Source organism: Moschus berezovskii, chromosome 8 (genome assembly GCF_049115385.1).
Source record: "Moschus berezovskii isolate FMDL1 chromosome 8, NW_MosBer_1.0, whole genome shotgun sequence".
NCBI classification, from domain to species: Eukaryota; Metazoa; Chordata; class Mammalia; order Artiodactyla; family Moschidae; genus Moschus; species Moschus berezovskii.
In genome coordinates, this window is record NC_142467.1 from 104,327 (window position 1) to 124,299 (window position 19,973).

The 19,973-nt window shown below is 47.6% G+C and overlaps 1 protein-coding gene across 2 annotated transcripts in view; it reads right to left on the minus strand.

The window, feature by feature from the left end:
* The window catches only part of CAMK4 (calcium/calmodulin dependent protein kinase IV), a 279,175-nt gene that overhangs the window by 33,505 nt on the left and 225,697 nt on the right, over positions 1-19,973 (minus strand). For both annotated transcript variants that reach the window (XM_088838424.1, XM_055430450.2), the window contains 2 exons: positions 6,987-7,077; positions 4,621-4,695 (listed from right to left, as the gene is read on the minus strand). In XM_088838424.1, coding sequence (XP_088694550.1) covers positions 4,621-4,695; positions 6,987-7,077 — 166 coding nt within the window. The remainder of the gene's footprint in view (positions 1-4,620; positions 4,696-6,986; positions 7,078-19,973) is intronic.

Genomic DNA, 19,973 nt, shown 5'->3' on the forward strand with positions numbered 1-19,973 from the left:
CCTGGGTCCCCAGGCACAGAGCTCCTGTCCCTCCTCCTGGGTCCCCAGGCACAGAGCTCCTGTCCCTCCTCCTGGTCCCCTAGGCACAGAGCTTCTGTCCCTCCTCCTGGTCCCCCAGGCACAGAGCTCCTGTCCCTCCTCCTGGGTCCCCCAGGCACAGAGCTTCTGTCCCTTCTCCTGGTCGCCAAGGCGCAGAGCTCCTGTCCCTCCTCCTGGGTCCCTAGGCACAGAGCTCCTGTCCCTCCTCCTGGGTCCCCCAGGCGCAGAGCTCCTGTCCCACCTCCTGGTCCCCCAGGCACAGAGCTCCTGTCCCTCCTCCTGGTCCCCAGGCGCAGAGCTCCTGTCCCTCCTCCTGGTCCCGCAGGCACAGAACTCCTGTCCCTCCTCCTGGCCCCCTCAGGCACAGAGCTCCTGTCCCACCTCCTGGGTCCCCCAGGCGCAGAGCTCCTGTCCCTCCTCCTGGGTCCCCAGGTGCAGAGCTCCTGTCCCTCCTCCTGGTCCCCAGGGGCAGAGCTCCTGTCCCTCCTCCTGGGTCCCCAGGCACAGAGCTCCTGTCCCTCCTCCTGGGTCCCCAGGCACAGAGCTCCTGTCCCTCCTCCTGGGTCCCCAGATGCAGAGCTCCTGTCCCTCCTCCTGGGTCCCCAGGCACAGAGCTCCTGTCCCTCCTCCTGGTCCCCTAGGCACAGAGCTTCTGTCCCTCCTCCTGGTCCCCCAGGCACAGAGCTCCTGTCCCTCCTCCTGGGTCCCCCAGGCACAGAGCTTCTGTCCCTTCTCCTGGTCGCCAAGGCGCAGAGCTCCTGTCCCTCCTCCTGGGTCCCCAGGCACAGAGCTCCTGTCCCTCCTCCTGGTCCCGCAGGCACAGAACTCCTGTCCCTCCTCCTGGCCCCCTCAGGCACAGAGCTCCTGTCCCACCTCCTGGGTCCCCCAGGCGCAGAGCTCCTGTCCCTCCTCCTGGGTCCCCAGGTGCAGAGCTCCTGTCCCTCCTCCTGGGTCCCCAGGCACAGAGCTCCTGTCCCTCCTCCTGGGTCCCCAGGCACAGAGCTCCTGTCCCTCCTCCTGGGTCCCCAGGCACAGAGCTCCTGTCCCTCCTCCTGGTCCCCTAGGCACAGAGCTTCTGTCCCTCCTCCTGGTCCCCCAGGCACAGAGCTCCTGTCCCTCCTCCTGGGTCCCCCAGGCACAGAGCTTCTGTCCCTTCTCCTGGTCGCCAAGGCGCAGAGCTCCTGTCCCTCCTCCTGGGTCCCCAGGCACAGAGCTCCTGTCCCTCCTCCTGGGTTCCCCAGGCGCAGAGCTCCTGTCCCACCTCCTGGTCCCCCAGGCACAGAGCTCCTGTCCCTCCTCCTGGTCCCCAGGCGCAGAGCTCCTGTCCCTCCTCCTGGTCCCGCAGGCACAGAACTCCTGTCCCTCCTCCTGGCCCCCTCAGGCACAGAGCTCCTGTCCCACCTCCTGGGTCCCCCAGGCGCAGAGCTCCTGTCCCTCCTCCTGGGTCCCCAGGTGCAGAGCTCCTGTCCCTCCTCCTGGTCCCCAGGGGCAGAGCTCCTGTCCCTCCTCCTGGGTCCCCAGGCACAGAGCTCCTGTCCCTCCTCCTGGGTCCCCAGGCACAGAGCTCCTGTCCCTCCTCCTGGGTCCCCAGGCACAGAGCTCCTGTCCCTCCTCCTGGTCCCCAGGCGCAGAGCTCCTGTCCCTTCTCCTGGGTCCCCAGGCACAGAGCTCCTGTCCCACCTCCTGGTCCCCCAGGCACAGAGCTCCTGTCCCACCTCCTGGTCCCCCAGGCACAGAGCTCCTGTCCCTTCCTCCCGGTCCCCAGGTGCAGAGCTCCTGTCCCTTCTCCTGGGTCTCCAGGCACAGAGTTCCTGTCCCTCCTCCTGGGTCCCCAGATGCAGAGCTCCTGTCCCTCCTCCTGGGTCCCCAGGCACAGAGCTCCTGTCCCTCCTCCTGGTCCCCTAGGCACAGAGCTTCTGTCCCTCCTCCTGGTCCCCCAGGCACAGAGCTCCTGTCCCTCCTCCTGGGTCCCCCAGGCACAGAGCTTCTGTCCCTTCTCCTGGTCGCCAAGGCGCAGAGCTCCTGTCCCTCCTCCTGGGTCCCCAGGCACAGAGCTCCTGTCCCTCCTCCTGGTCCCGCAGGCACAGAACTCCTGTCCCTCCTCCTGGCCCCCTCAGGCACAGAGCTCCTGTCCCACCTCCTGGGTCCCCCAGGCGCAGAGCTCCTGTCCCTCCTCCTGGGTCCCCAGGTGCAGAGCTCCTGTCCCTCCTCCTGGGTCCCCAGGCGCAGAGCTCCTGTCCCTCCTCCTGGGTCCCCAGGCACAGAGCTCCTGTCCCTCCTCCTGGGTCCCCAGGCACAGAGCTCCTGTCCCTCCTCCTGGGTCCCCAGGCACAGAGCTCCTGTCCCTCCTCCTGGTCCCCTAGGCACAGAGCTTCTGTCCCTCCTCCTGGTCCCCCAGGCACAGAGCTCCTGTCCCTCCTCCTGGGTCCCCCAGGCACAGAGCTTCTGTCCCTTCTCCTGGTCGCCAAGGCGCAGAGCTCCTGTCCCTCCTCCTGGGTCCCCAGGCACAGAGCTCCTGTCCCTCCTCCTGGGTTCCCCAGGCGCAGAGCTCCTGTCCCACCTCCTGGTCCCCCAGGCACAGAGCTCCTGTCCCACCTCCTGGTCCCCAGGCGCAGAGCTCCTGTCCCTCCTCCTGGTCCCGCAGGCACAGAACTCCTGTCCCTCCTCCTGGCCCCCTCAGGCACAGAGCTCCTGTCCCACCTCCTGGGTCCCCCAGGCGCAGAGCTCCTGTCCCTCCTCCTGGGTCCCCAGGTGCAGAGCTCCTGTCCCTCCTCCTGGTCCCCAGGGGCAGAGCTCCTGTCCCTCCTCCTGGGTCCCCAGGCACAGAGCTCCTGTCCCTCCTCCTGGGTCCCCAGGCACAGAGCTCCTGTCCCTCCTCCTGGGTCCCCAGGCACAGAGCTCCTGTCCCTCCTCCTGGGTCCCCAGGCACAGAGCTCCTGTCCCTCCTCCTGGTCCCCAGGCGCAGAGCTCCTGTCCCTTCTCCTGGGTCCCCAGGCACAGAGCTCCTGTCCCTCCTCCTGGGTCCCCAGGCACAGAGCTCCTGTCTCTCCTCCTGGTCCCCTAGGCACAGAGCTTCTGTCCCTCCTCCTGGTCCCCCAGGCACAGAGCTCCTGTCCCTCCTCCTGGGTCCCCCAGGCACAGAGCTTCTGTCCCTTCTCCTGGTCGCCAAGGCGCAGAGCTCCTGTCCCTCCTCCTGGGTCCCCAGGCACTGAGCTCCTGTCCCTCCTCCTGGTCCCGCAGGCACAGAACTCCTGTCCCTCCTCCTGGCCCCCTCAGGCACAGAGCTCCTGTCCCACCTCCTGGGTCCCCCAGGCGCAGAGCTCCTGTCCCTCCTCCTGGGTCCCCAGGTGCAGAGCTCCTGTCCCTCCTCCTGGGTCCCCAGGCGCAGAGCTCCTGTCCCTCCTCCTGGGTCCCCAGGCACAGAGCTCCTGTCCCTCCTCCTGGGTCCCCAGGCACAGAGCTCCTGTCCCTCCTCCTGGGTCCCCAGGCACAGAGCTCCTGTCCCTCCTCCTGGGTCCCCAGGCACAGAGCTCCTGTCCCTCCTCCTGGTCCCCTAGGCACAGAGCTTCTGTCCCTCCTCCTGGTCCCCCAGGCACAGAGCTCCTGTCCCTCCTCCTGGGTCCCCCAGGCACAGAGCTTCTGTCCCTTCTCCTGGTCGCCAAGGCGCAGAGCTCCTGTCCCTCCTCCTGGGTCCCCAGGCACAGAGCTCCTGTCCCTCCTCCTGGGTTCCCCAGGCGCAGAGCTCCTGTCCCACCTCCTGGTCCCCCAGGCACAGAGCTCCTGTCCCACCTCCTGGTCCCCAGGCGCAGAGCTCCTGTCCCTCCTCCTGGTCCCGCAGGCACAGAACTCCTGTCCCTCCTCCTGGCCCCCTCAGGCACAGAGCTCCTGTCCCACCTCCTGGGTCCCCCAGGCGCAGAGCTCCTGTCCCTCCTCCTGGGTCCCCAGGTGCAGAGCTCCTGTCCCTCCTCCTGGTCCCCAGGGGCAGAGCTCCTGTCCCTCCTCCTGGGTCCCCAGGCACAGAGCTCCTGTCCCTCCTCCTGGGTCCCCAGGCACAGAGCTCCTGTCCCTCCTCCTGGGTCCCCAGGCACAGAGCTCCTGTCCCTCCTCCTGGGTCCCCAGGCACAGAGCTCCTGTCCCTCCTCCTGGTCCCCAGGCGCAGAGCTCCTGTCCCTTCTCCTGGGTCCCCAGGCACAGAGCTCCTGTCCCACCTCCTGGTCCCCCAGGCACAGAGCTCTTGTCCCACCTCCTGGTCCCCCAGGCACAGAGCTCCTGTCCCTTCTCCTGGGTCTCCAGGCACAGAGTTCCTGTCCCTCCTCCTGGGTCCCCAGATGCAGAGCTCCTGTCCCTCCTCCTGGGTCCCCAGATGCAGAGCTCCTGTTCCTCTCCTGGCTCCCCCCTCCCTGCTGTCCTGCAGGGGCATCCTAAAATCAACATCATTGAACTCCTCATGCAGAACAAGAGCTGGTCTGAGTGTCATTTATAAACGCCTTCCTCATGGAGACTCGTATCAAATTATGTCTCAAATAGAGATGTTAGGACTTTGAATACAAAGAAGTAAAATATCAGTATTAAAGAACATACCGCAGTACCCTGGGGTTCCACATACTGTCTTCATGAGTACTTGATGTTCCACGATTTTGGAGAGTCCAAAATCAGCTAAGAAGACAAGAAAAAAAATTAATGAAATGAGTATTTTCTCAGCTTTTCTAAGATGAAAGATTACTGTTTTATTGTTCAAAGCAAAGCTTGTTTCTGTGCTTGATACTCGGGTGCACAGAGGACAGTCATGTGGGAGAGTACACTAAAAAACTAAATAATAATGTAAGTCTGGCCTTAAATCGGAAAAAAATGTACCCCATGACGCCAACTTATATTCCATGTTTTCTCTGTAATTATTAGCTTTTAGTAAATAAGCTATTTCTTCTGGAAATAATAGATACAATGGATATATTTTGTATAATGTTAATTCTAAGATTTGAAACTAAGTCTAAAGGACAGCATAGAATTACTAATAAAATCAGAACTTTAATCCATCTAAGAAATCAGAATAAAAAAATTAGACTTTCATAAATCTCAAGAAAATGAGCAGAAATATCAAAGGTTTATTCTGCTTCAAAATAAATAAGTTTCATTCTTCACTGTATTTGCTGGATAAGAACTTTCTCTCATATGAAGAACATGTAACTTTGTGCAAAAATCCTTTATTTCTCAGAATATTACCTAGATAAAACATGATCAAAAGTTGCTATCATTATACTCTATTTGCTGGGCTACATCTCTCTCACCCAGGAAATATGAGCAAACAGTTCAAGGGCATTCTTCAAGAGAGGCAGGTGCAGAATTGATGCCATTTTAGACTTCAAAGATAAACCCACATTTCCATGGAGGTGCTGATCCTTATCAGAAAAAGCAGCAGGAAGTCCTTCAGAAAGGAAGGCTCTCCCCGCTAAATTATATCTATCCATCCATTTAAAGAAATCTCTTTAGGGATAAAATCTTTGAAAGTGTTGTTAAAGGAAGCAAAAAACGGAAGCCTCCCTGCTGCCCACTGCCTTTCAGGAGTGACTGAGAGAACAGGCTGGCGGCCCAGCAGGACGTCAGCATTTTTCCTGTAGGTTCTTGTGCTCATAAAGCACATTATGTTGTCTGAGCTTTCCCGTGATATGCACAACTTAATTTTCAAAAATGTTAACATAAATGCAGTGAACTCATCAGATTAGCATTATAGAAGACAGCGCCAAAAGAGCAGTGCCCTTCAGAGGATTTAGAACAGATTTTCCAAAGGAGATTTCATCCAAAATAAATTTTATACTTATTTTTGATTTGCTTTGTCAGGGACAAGGAAAGTAAAATTTAATATACATTTTTTTCAAAAATGCTGATTTACTGATCTCTCTGGGTAGATCAGAACTTCCCAAATCATCTCTGTAGCTCTTCAAGTTCTTATTGGGAAAAAAAACACAAATCAGGGTTTCCAAAGTCAAATAAGGTTTGGGGAGAGCCTTACAGACACTAATCTAGATGTTAAAGCCACACATTAGCACTTCTAACTTTCCGAAAGCCCTGCAGAAATAAAGCCTTGCTGAGCTGTGACTCAGCGTTCCCTGACTGACTTGACCAAACCCCCAGCACCTCCACACTCATCCCCCCAAGGGGTCATCCATCCTTGTTCACTGAGAACCGGAGTTCCGTCGAGTGCACGTTGAGAAATACAGATCTCAATTTATCTCTGTTCATATAAACAAATGACTCAGAGCCAAAGTACACTGATATGTTCTAAGCATTTTGTGTCAGAGTTCTTCATTATCTAAAATTAAGCTTCAACTAATTTGTGATAACGGAGAAGGCAATGGCAAGCCACTCCAGTGCTCTTGCCTAGAAAATCCCATGGATGGAGGAGCCTGGTAGGCTGCAGTCCGTGGGGTCGCTAAGGGTCGGGCACGACTGAGTGACTTCACTTTCACTTTTCACTTTCACACATTGGAGAAGGAAATGGCAACCCACTCCAGTGTTCTTGCCTGGAGAATCCCAGGGAAGGGGGAGCCTGGTGGGCTTCCATCTATGGGGTCACACAGAGTCGGACACGACTGAAGTGACTTAGCAGCAGCAGCAGCAGCAATTTGTGATAAAAGTTGATAACCAAAAAGAAGCGTTACATAATCAGTGATTTTCTTCTATAATAATCTTCAAAATATAAGGTCACCTCCTGAAGTCCCTGTCTTTTCCTTTGTGTATCCAGCTATAAAGTACCAACTTGCACACATTAATTCAAGTCAATATTCTAGGAAAGAGTACAGGCTTCCAAAACAATGTAAATTCCTTTACAGACTTCGTTATTTAAGGAAACTGAATGGAGACAAAACCGGATAGAGCAATATTTACAAATTCCATGGAATAAATTTCTTCTGCTTTGGGAACAGGGATAAGACAACAGGAAATACCCTTACCAATTTTGAGTGGTGCATCTGGTGCTGGAGTTGCATAGAGAAGATTCTCTGGTTTGAGATCACGATGGACAATCCCATTTTCATGTAGGTACTAAATAAGGACAATAATGAAGTAACAGTCATGTAATTATATTTATGGGGCCAACGTTTATATTTAATCTTTCCAGAATTATAATAATCTTTACTAAGTTATATAATTAAAACACAGACATATTAAAATTTAAAAATAAACACCATAAAGGTGAATGCATTTTAAATTATGTGTCCTTTAAGAATAGCTTATACATAGTTTCCTAAAAATTAAATGCAATTTAAATTATATAGAAGCGATTGCCACAAATAAAATATTTACTTCTCATAGAATATTACAGTTCTCATATGTGTATTATCATATCAGCTAAAATTGGCTAATTATCATTATAAATAATAAAGTCAACATGCCCTGTGTTGAGATTTGTCTGATTTATTATCTGAAAGACATAATTATATGTGTCATCTTAGAAAATCGCAACCACAGCAAAGACTTCATAATTACTGTTTGAAGAGACATTTAGACGTAATTACTATAGAGAACCACCTTTAACATGATAAATATTGTTTAATGACAATAAATGCTCTCATAGGTGCTTTGAGGATTAGTATATACAGCTATCATTGATATTATCTTAAAGATTACCTCTAACATAATTTTATCATATTTTAAATTCTTTTGTAAATCATGTGTAACCACACATGTAGCACACTCTTGTTATGAATGTTAAAGTTCTACCTGACCCTGCTTCTCCTCCAGAGGAAGTTTACGTCCTCTCCAAAAGCAATCATTCATCAGTTTGAAATGGTCTGAACTTTTCTCTATGCATTTACAAATATGAGTACATGCATACAAAGAAATATACCTGATTTTTCCATTTTCTTATATAAATGTATCACTAATAAAAATTTTCACACTGCTTTTATTTTTTTAACAACATGTTTTAAAAATCTTTCCCATATGTCACCACAACTTATTTTATTTAACCCTTGTATTCATTTTTTGTTGGATATATCACTTTTTATTTTGCTATTTCCACTTTGATGGACATTTAAATTTTTAAAAATTACAAATAATGCAGTAATAAACCTTCAATACTCGGAAATGTGAGCATTTTTGCTGATATTCTCTAGGATAGATACCTGAAAGCAGGTCTGGTGTGGTCAAAAGGTACACAGATTTTTAACTTTAATATGTATTGCAAAATTGCTTTCCTGAAAGACTCCAATATTAACTCACATAAACAGTGTAAGTGTATACATTTTCCTGATATCTAAATAGCAAATTTATATTTTTAACTTCTGCTGAGCTGGAATATAAAAATTATATCTTAAGTTTGGCTTAATTTCTCTTTCTCTGTTTACTCATATAGTCCAGCTTCTCTTTATACACTTTCCTTTTTGTAAGTTGTCCATTCAAATCCTCTGCCTGTGTTTCTGTCGCGATGAGAGAAAGTTGCCAAGGTGCTGCAGCTTTTCTCCTTTCCTGTGGCACAGAGGAAGGGAGGAGGGTGTTCTTTCTTTCTCCTCAAGCCAGGTAAAACGGGGTAAAGAGCTTCAAGGTCACCTGACATGTGCCACTTAGTGGTCTAAGGAAACTGGGACTGATACCTGGCTCACTCACGAAAAACTGGAAAAACTGGAGCAGGTGATTGAGGGGACAAGGTCTCAGTGAGACTCAGCTGCCCTCCCCTGACAGCTGGACAGAGAAACACGTTTCTCATGGAACGGCAGTGGACTGTGCAGAAGGGCATTGGACGCGGGTCCCCGAGGAGGTCCTTCTCAGGGACCCGGAGTGGACTGTGCAGAAGAGCATCGGACACGGGTCCCCGAGGAGGTCCTTCTCAGGGACCCGGAGTGGACTGTGCAGAAGAGCATCAGACATGGGTCCCCCGAGGAGGTCCTTCTCATGACCCGAAGTCGACTGTGAAGAAGGGCATCAGACACGGGTCCCAGAGGAGGTCCTTCTCATGACCCGAAGTCGACTGTGAAGAAGGGCATCAGACATGGGTCCCCCGAGGAGGTCCTTCTGCTGGAGTGCCTCCCGCGGGGGTGATGCCACCTCATCTCAGCATCACAGAAACCAGAACCCGAGGGTGGTGACAGCAGGCAGCTGAAGGGCCACTCAGATCGCCCTGAGTGAGAGAACCGTCCTACATAGAGTCCCTGCAGAGCTATCAAAGGTGTCCCACAGGGGAAGACAACAGGCATTTGTAACCTGCTACAACCAGAGATCACTGTACCAGCTCACCAATACCAGCCCAGGGAAGACCAAGCTTTAATCCCCTATTTCCTATCCTGTTCCTTATCGTCGCCTTCACAGCCCAAGCCTGGAGGAACCACAATCAGCATCTAGCTGGTTATAAAAGAGGAAGAAGAAAAGCAGAAACCAGCAGGAATCCCTACCACTATGTCTATGAATTACACATCCCAAGGTGGGGGAGGCAAGAAATTTAAAACTGAGTGAGTCTAAAATTTTTGTCTTTTCTTGAAAAGATGCTCAATAATCACTAATTATTAGAGAACTGCAACTCAAAACTGCAATGATGTCCCACTTCACACCAGTCAGAACGGCTGCCATTGAAATGTCTACAAATGACAAATGCTGAAGAGGGTGTGGAGAAAAGGGAACCCTCTTACACTGTTGGTGGGAATGTAAACTGGTGTAGCTACTATGGAGAACAGTATGAAGGTTCTTCAAGAACTAAAACTGGAAAACGAAATCTACAATCTATTCCTGGGCATATATCTGGACGAAACTGCAATAAAAACTGATACGTGCACCCCTGTGTTCACAGCACCACAGCCACGCCAAGAAACAGCCAGAGTGTCCATGAGCAGACAAATGGACGGAAGATGCTGCACACACACAGAGCAATACTACTGAGCCAGCATAGGACAAAACAAGGCCACCTGCGAGCATGGACCCAACTAGAGACCGTCACACTGAGTGGAGCCAGTCAGGAAGATACTGACAGACGCCACAGGATAGCACTTACACGTGGAACCTAGACTGTGACACAGATGAGCTCATGCAGGAATTAGAAACAAACTCACAGATAGAGAGGAAAGACTTGCGACTGTCAAGGAGGGGGGTGAGGGGTGGACCAGGAGTTTGGGGTCAGCAGAGGTGAAGTGTTATACACAGAATGGATGGACAAGGTCCTACAGCACAGGACAGGGAACTGCATCCAGTATCCTGTGATAAACAACAGCGGAAAAGAATATAATGCAGAATCATTTTTTAATATTCTGAATCACTTTGCTGGACAGCAGAAAGCAACACAACATTGTAAATCAAATATATTTGATTAAAATAAAAAAATCTAAAAAAGGAAAAAATAAAATTTTGGTCTTTTCCTATCCAAAAGGGACTGGAAAAATTAGGGCATGGCTGAAATTTTATTCACTGAGGAGAAGACTGGATTTACAGGATTATCTGTCAGAGCAACAGTGATAAAAAATAAAGTTTTGCTTTTGTACATGTTGGGGGCGGGAGGAGAAGGGGACAACAGAGAATGAGATGGCTGGATGGCATCACCGACTCTGTGGACATGAGTTTGAGTGAACTCTGGGAGTTGGTGATGGACAGGGAGGCCTGGCGTGCTGTGATTCATGGGGTCGCGGAGAGTCGGACACGACTGAGCGACTGAACTGAACGGAACTGAACCAGGTCTAGCTCACTCCTTCAGTTCAGTTCAGTTCAGTCGCTCAGTCATGTCCGACTCTCCGCGACCCCATGAATCACACACTAGATCAATATCAGGTAGCTAATACTTCAGTATTGGCTGAAGTGCCAATAGTTTGGCCACCTGATGTGAAGAGCTGACTCACTGGAAAAGACCCTGATGTTGGGAAAGACTGAAGGCGGGAAGAGAAGGGGATGACACAGGATGAGATGGTTGGGTGGCATCAGAAGCTCAATGGACATGAATCTGAACTTATGGAAATGGTGAAGGACAGGGAGGCCTGGCGTGCTGCAGTCCATGGGGTCGCAGAGAGTCGGACACAACTGAGGAACTGAACAAGAACAATACTGCCATTCGTGTCCTAAACACTTAGTACACATTCCAAGCACCATTATAAACACCTTTGGATCGCTTAGCTTACTTAAACTTCACAGCAGCTTTATCATGGAAATCACATAATTCTTGTTCTGCAAATGAGAAAACTGAAGGATAAAGAGACTACGAGATCTTTACAAGGTCACGACTGGACGTCGTGGTGGTGGGTTCAGATCTGGGCATCCGCCCGTGCAGGATTCCCAAGCAGGAGATCAAGAACCACTTACTGCTTGACTGTGTGGTGTGGGGATGAGACGAAAAGAAAAATGAAGGAAAACAGGGGAGAATGCTGGAGGAGAGACAAGGTATTTAGTAAGGGGGGGAGGAGAAATGAGTGATGGAAGACCACATTCAGCCTCAAATCATACCCTGGAAGAAAACACCGTACCCCTGAGGGGGAACATACTATATCCTGTATACCTAGAGTGTGACAGGCAGAGATGTGAATGTCTCATATAATAGCTTTGGAACATGTCTAAGAATTGTATAGATCAATAGAAAACATTGATTTTCTAACCCGGTTTAGAAGCTCCGTAGCTTGGAGAAGAAAATGACACTGAAAATAGCGGCACAGAACAGCAAACGAGATGAAGGGACAAGTTGGTTTAGCAAAGTACTAATTATATCAAGATTTTCATTACATGTTGTTCTGGCTTTCTTGAACAAAAATGGTGGTTATGTGTTTTAAGTGCAAATTTAAAAAAAACAAGACAAAACAAACAAAGCATCATTTGGCACTCCAAAAGGAGAGCTAGACAGATAAGAGAAGAAAAGTTTTATAGAAAATAAAAGATCTAGGAGTCATGCATTACCAGAGGAGCAAACTGAAAAGCAAATAATGGAATGAATGCTAACAGTCCTGATCCTGACTTTTAAAGACAGAGGCAGGGATCATTTGCTGTAAGTGACTTGATGTAGAAAGACTATTAATACTCATGATATAATCATCCGCACATGTGGGAGACTTTATTGACAGAATGGCAATTTTATTTTTGCTTAGACCCACTAACTGCCTTTGATCAATAGTTACTACTTTTAACCTTTACATTATTTCCAGCTGGGAAGCCAGGAAGACGGCAAGCTTGGAGTATGATCTTCTGCCTCCCCAAGGAGACACAGTCATTGGAAGCAGCCACGCTTCTAGAGCACCGGTTCTCACTTTTCCTGGTCTCAGAACTTCTTTACAGCTAAAATGTTAAGAGCCTCAGAGAGCTATTGTTTATGTAAGCTCTACCTAACATTTACTTACTGTGCAAGCAGTTAAAACTGAGAAATCAAAAAATTACTTTTAATTTAAAAATAAAACAATAAACTCATGACAGTATACACATTTTAAAATATAAATATTTTCTAAAATAAGAAACTAATAAGTACTATACCACTGTTTTAAAGTTTTAAACATATTGAAAATCTGAACAATAGTTAGGGAGAAGACCTACAATGTCTTCTATATAAATCCAACAATTTAATAGGAATAAGTAATGAATCTGACAAAAATTGTAGCACCTAATTACTGAAGTTTATCTTGAGTAATGGTAACTTTTAATAAAGAAACTGGAAGAGCAAATGAGCACATGCATATGAATTTAATTAAAACTGTGGAGTAAAAAGAAGGAGGACAAACAGACAGCCTCAGAGGCAGAGAAGCACACAACTAATTTACAGGCTCAATGTTTGGAAAGTGCATTCTCTTTTTAGAAAGAAAGCATTAAATGACAAGTTGAATTTTATCTGTAGACTAATCAAAATAGGAAACAGATACTTTTTAAGGATCTTATAATAATAAATATAATGCCTTGGTACCAAAGGCGTATCTTAGCTGAGTTCTGTTTTAATGTCACACTGTTGGTTTTGATCAAGGGTAATACAAGAAATAAGGCATATAAAGTTTTGAGATCCTGCTTTTGAAATGGTTGTCAAGGAGTAGCGTCATGAGCGGTGCTCTGGGGCCATAGACACCAAGCACGCTGTTTACTACCTGTGTTCCCTTATACACCGTGCCAGCCCTCTCAATCTCAGCTTTCCCATCTGCAGTGTCCACTCTGCAGGCTGTGGTGAGAAGCCCTGAAAATGGAGCAGACACTCTGCTCCATAAGCAGCAGTTATATAGGCTCTATCATTGTTCTTTTACGTCTCTTATAAAATACATTTAGAAATCCTTTGAGATTTGGAATACTTTCTCTTTTCTGAAGCATCAAAGGATACTTTGATCAGAAAACACTTGCTTTTTATTTCATTCCGTTTCCTTCAGTTTTGGCTGCCAAGCAGCTCGGTGACAAAGAAGCTTCAATTGTACTAACTAGCCTAATTCACACTATTTACTTCTCCCTCTCCTTGCTTTTTAAAAAATTCTTTTCCCACTTTAATAGCTTAATTTTTCATTTAACTTACCACAACTTCTCTTCCCAAGAAGATGAAATATAAATTACAGAGAGATATAAACAAGTCTAAGTAAAACAAGGACTGAAATTGCTATTATGTGTTCATAGTTTATGGTAAGAATGTTTAGACATTAGAAAAGGCACAAAGTTTGCAGCAGTTAGGATCTGGAACCTCCTCACTTTGTTTCACCCAGTCATCACACAACGAGCAGCTCCGCCGAATCACACCGCGGTGGACAGGCCACCTCAAAGCCTGCTGTTTGCTCGTTCCCCGGCCCCCGGGCCTTGGGGGGTCTCCCGGCGCCACTCCGGGGCTGCTCGTGCCCCTCTCCCGGGCCTTGGGGGGGGAGTCTCCTGGCGCCACCCCTGGGGCTGCTCATGCCCCTCTCCCGGGCCTTCGGGGTCTCCCGGCGCCACCCCTGGGGCTGCTCGTGCCCCTCTCCCGGGCCTTCGGGGTCTCCCGGTGCCACCCCTGCGGCTGCTGCAGGCCCTCGCGCCCCCTCCCCCCAGGCGCCCCGGCAGCGCCTCATCAGCTGCGGCTTCTCCCCGCTCTCCCGCTGGTCCCGCTTTCAGCGCAAGACTATCTCTGGACCAGGAGAGCTCTCGTCATCCTCATCCTCAGCTATCAATCAGGTCCTCGGGGAGGCTGTATCAGATTAACATGCTCTCTTAGGCACACACGCTCTTATATGCTCTCACGATGCTTTCTATTTTTCTTTACATCATATCTGTTTCTCCGCAAGCTTTATGTTAAGGAACATCTCCCTTGCTAGACTGAGAACTCCATAAAGACAAGGACACTTTTACCTGGATCTCCAGATACCTAGTTTTCTGTACAGTGCCTATGCTAAATGTGCACTCAATCAATACTTTTCAATGAACAATAAATAAATCGTTTCCTATAGACATTTATGTTATTTTACATTTTAGTCAAGAACTTACATATTCAAGAATGATGGTAATCTGCACCTTTTATTCATTTGCCATTATTAATGTCAGAAGTTTAAATACTTCTGCTTATATTATAGTGATATATTTCTATAGCAACATCACTTTGATACATTTAGCTGAAGTACGGATTCTATGTGTTTATTTATACTTACTGGATAATAGTTCTTAGTCACCTCAGTGGTTCTCAGTGAGTATCAGTTAGATAAATGAGATTTACAGCCTCACTTTGAGAAAAGCCAAAATTCAGTAAGAATATTTTAACTATAAGATCAGACAAAAGGGTTTCATGTTCAAAATGACATTTTGAATAATTACATATTTTTTTCTTCTGTAGCAGTATTAAGTTGACTGTTATGGCTGAATTAATTTCTTCATATCCTTTGAAGTTTACCTGAGTATGTAATACAACATAAGCCTCAGGGAGTTTGGGGAAAGACACTTGAAAATTCATCTGTTAGTTTTCCCTTCAGCTTCCTTCACGTCTAAAACATTCATAAATTGTTGCCCAGCCACAATGACAAGCTAGTGAAGAGTGAGCATGCCCACAGACCTTCGTCTGCAAACAAAAGATGCCCCTGGACCCCAGGGGTGGGCCTGAGGACCGGACCTGCCGCTGACCTTGGAGGAGGTTCCGATGTGAACCCTGTTGTTAGATTACAGGTGTGGCTTGAAGTGTTTGGATAAAACAAAGCTTTATCCAGCTCTGCTGGAGTGGCAATGCCACGGGGAAAGAAAGTAGAATGCTTTTCTAGAGAGCGTAATTATGAATGGCATTGGGTAGACAAAGCTGGGGCGTCGTGTTAGAGTAAGTGATAGAAGAAGAGGTCCTGAAGAATATCAGACTCCAATCCTTATTTCTGACTTTGATATGAGCCTTCTGGTGTACAGAATCAGACTGGGAAACACGGGTGCTTTTAACAGGTTGAAATTAATTTCCTGTCTATTTATATATGTGTATGTTATAAAAGTTCTATTAAGTACATATTTCTAGGAACAGTCTATTTAGCCTAACAGTCTATTTAATCTATTTATGGTGGAAATATCATTTTACCTATACTATTTTCCTTAGACGGAGAAGGCAACGGCAATCCACTCCAGTACTCTTGCCTAGAAAATCCCATGGACGGAGGAGCCTGGTAGGCTGCAGTCCATGCGGTCGCTACGAGTCAGACATGACTGAGCGACTTCACTTTCCCTTTTCACTTTCACACATTGGAGAAGGAAATGGCAACCCACTCCAGTGTTCTTGCCTGGAGAATCCCAGGGACGGGGGAGCCTGATGGGCTGCCGTCTATGGGGTCACACAGAGTCGGACACGACTGAAGTGACTTAGCAGCAGCAGCAGCAGCAGCATTTTCCTTAGATTCAATCCGAAGTCTAAAACATTCACTTAAGACTTCAAAAAATCACTGCTATCAATAGCAATTATTAAGTCGTTCACTTAATAATAAATTATGGGGCAAAAAAATGATAGAAAAAGTTTGATGTGTTCTGATTTAGACATACTAACAGAATACAAAAATATAAAGAAAAAAATAATGTACATGTAATCGACAAAAAAATCAGTGTCTAAAATGTATTTGTATGCAAAGTCAGAGCAAGTGCATCTTGTGAGCCAGGTTTTGAGATTGCTTAGGAAGGATAAGCCTGTGATAATTCCATTCTCTTATTTCTGATGCATATGGTCAGATTTCAAGAAAGATGAAGTTTTTAGGAAGGGAGGCAATGGAAATGGTTTAACCAATTAAAAGAGGTGATACTCAGGAGACAATGAATAGCTTGGGAAAAGGTCCAGAAATGATCTGCAGTTACAGAGCAGGAGGCTGCTTTTGTAAAGAGAGAGGAGAGGTCGGGTTGGAGCACAAAAGGAACAAAGAGACGCCTGGATCTGCCACTTTGGCCGAGCAGGGGCTTGGGAGCCATACACAGATGGACTCTGCATCCTGTGCAGAGATGCTGACTGGGAGGGTGGGGGTGCCTGTCAAGGGCACGCTGTCCTCCGGCAAAGAGCGGAGCTTCTTCACGGGCATGGAGAAGCTGGAAATATTATGATGAGGTATCTATGCTTCAGACTACAGTACATGATTTATGCATTAATAAGGTAAGAGAGGAGATCTGGGACTTATTTGAAAATGAAAGCTTTTGGATGCAATGAAGCGTATATCAAATATGACAAAGAATGAAATTCTGTGCACTTTTATTGGGAAACATTTACATCCACATACGTAAAAATGGTTCTTAAATATGCACTGAAGTAGAATGTGGAATTAAAAGAAAAAAGAAAAAACTCCCAAACTTATCTTACCATTTGGTCTTTCAAAAAATGCAATCGCCAAAAGCTCAAATTCTCTTCTAAATAGACAAAGATAACACAGCTGCCATGAATTCAGGGGGTGTCTAGACATGTAATTAAACTCTCTCTATGGTCCTAATAAAAACTGTGTCATTGTGTAATGAAAGCTACTGCATAGTAATTTAGTTTAATTACAGCTATGCAGTGTTCGATGGGCTGTGTGTGGTTAATTGATAATGTCTCAGGAATTGGTAAGAGGGAGTGTGAATCTCTTTAAAAATCTAACAGGACAAAGAAAAACCAGTCATTAAAAAAAGAAAATGGTATTCTGACTACAGTTCTCTTACTGGGAAGAAAAATTAAACTGCATGCATTTGCTCAGAAAGCTGAGGACCAAGATACATAAATTTAAGTAAGAACAGCAAAGTAAATAATCTTCTGCGTCACATTTGCTTTGGAAACCTGAAGCCACCACTGCTTTTACCCTCAGCCTCTACTCCGTGACACCTTCAGAACTGACAGCAGAACACATGAGAAATGAAGAGTGTACCCACTACTGCAGACCAACAAGCACGGTTAAGACTGGCGGTGAGATCCATGGCCTTGATGGAGAGCGTCCGGGGACCTTCATCTGTAGAGTGTCTCAGGGACAGAGGAATGAGTGCCAGACAAAGCAGCCAATTCTGGGCACTCTCGTTTATTTCATCTTTGATGTCTTTTTTCTCTTCCTTGCCTATGACTATATGAATTATAGTCATAACTCTATCTCCAGAATATATCACATATCTCTCTATTTTCACTTATATTCTCACTACTTAGTATAATCATTCCTATTCTCTACTGACACTATTAACATTTGTGTCTATACAAACAGCCCCATACCTGGGTCATCTCTCTAAAATACAAGATTAACTCATGCCAATCCTCTAGTCTAAAAACAATTGAAGGGTTCCAGAATGCTTATAAATTGAAGTCTAATCTCTTCAACATGAAAATAAAAGGCCCTTCAAAATTTGTTCCAATTTCTGGCTGCACATCATGCTGGGACAAGTCCCACCATGCTCTCGCTTTATAGCTTTGTTTACTATTCCTAAATCATGCCTATACATTTTCATTTGGTTCCCAAATAATAAGAATCTTTCATGTGCCAAAATGTATTTTCTAAAGATTCTTGAAACAATATTACTCATCTCAAATGCTCTTCCAGAATAATGCCGCTCCCCATCCAGAAGTGGCGCTTCATCTCCTCTCTTTGAATCTGGTTTGACTTGACTGATGACCAACAGAGTGCAGTGGAAGTGAGTGTGTGGCCTCTGAGGTTAGATTACAGAAGTCACTGCCACTCCTACCTGGCTTGCTAGAGACTCTTTTTCAGATCCCTGTGCTGCCATGTGAAACTGATTATCCTACGACCTCAGCGCTGTAAGAAAACCAGGTGATGTGGAGAAGCCAAGTACGGCTGTTCAAGTTGCCTGCCCCGGCTGATGGCAAGCCACTCCAGTCCTCTTGCCTGGAAAATCCCATGGATGGAGGAGCCTGGTGGGCTGCAGTCCGTGGAGTCGCTAAGGGTTGGACGCGACTGAGCGACTTCACTTTCACTTTTCACTTTCATGCACTGGAGAAGGAAATGGCAACCCACTCCAGTGTTCTTGCCTGAAGAATCCCAGGGACGGGGGAGCCTGGTGGGCTTCCGTCTATGGGGTCACACAGAGTTGGACACGACTGAAGCGACTCAGCAGCAACAGCCCCGGCTGAGTCCAGGTGACAGGAATCGAGTATCAGGAGGGTGAAGACACCCCGAGAGGATCCTGCCTCTGGCTCTCACGCTCCAAACCTGTGAGTCTTGAGATGCTACGGAATGCAGATGACTATCATTCCTATTGTGCCCTGTCTGGAGTCTTGACCCAGAGAATATATGAGCAGAATAAAGTGGTTGTTTCAAACCACCAGGAATGGGGGTAATGTGTTCCTACAGCAACGCCACAAGGAACGCTTCATTTCAGATTACATGCCGCCTCTGCTACGACAGTTTCTTCTAATCCCACAAAGAAAACAAATGCTTTCTTTGCCCCCCCAGAGCATTTCCTTCATATCCCTGTAACCCTCTCGTACTGTTATCACAGTTAATTATGTACTTGCTTATCAAAGTAAGAGAGAAATTCCCTTAGAGCGGGGACTGTTGCCACGCAGACTTTTAACCACTGGACTCCCAGGGAAGCCCTCATCTGCGTCACTTCCAAGTCTGTCTCTATTGACTGGATTTCCTCCTGCTTTCAAGCAGTCTCACTCTGGGTGTGCCTTCTGCACGTATTCCTCATAATTTTTTACTGGGCATATTGTGATTTTTCCTGCTAGATACTTGACAAACAGGTGCATCTGCGATCTTCTTTAGCTTTGTTCTGGGTGCAGCCAGGCGGCGATGCTTGAGAACAGTTGACCCTTTTGCGATCTGCATTTAAACTGTTAATTCTGTTTTCCCTTCCCACTCCTGTGTGAGCCGCAAGTAGCGTTCCCTCTAACCCGAGATTCTTGTCCTGGCCGTGGGCTGCTCCTTTTCACCAACAGTCTCATTAGTTGAAGATCTGGGAAGGGACAACCTGCAGCTCCCTGGAGACCACCCTTCCCTGCACACCTGCTTGGTGGACTCTGGCCTCCGCCTCCCAGACTCCATTCTGTCTCCTCGCCTCAGGGAGACTGCCCGGCCCCTCGGGGTTTCTCCCTCCCTGCAGGGCCACCCAAGAACCCTCTGCAGTGATCACCCGGGCAGCCTGACATCCAGTGTCTGAAACCTTGTTTCCAACACACAGACACAGACACACATGAGATACACACACATAACATGTGCACACATACACACACAGACACACACAGAGACACACAGACACACACAGATACACACACGTGCACACACACAGAGAAACACACACAGACACAAACACATATGCACACACACAGAGAGACACGAGCACGCACACATGCACACACACAGATACACAGACACACACATGTGCATACACAGACACACAGAGACGCACAGAGACACACACACAGATACATACACATGCACACACACACAGAGACGCATAGAGACACACAAACAGACACATACACACACAGACATACACACACAGACACATACACATGCACACACACACAGCGACACACAGACACACACAGAGACACACACACAGAGACACGCAGACACACACAGATACACACACGTGCACACACACAGAGAAACACACACAGACACAAACACATATGCACA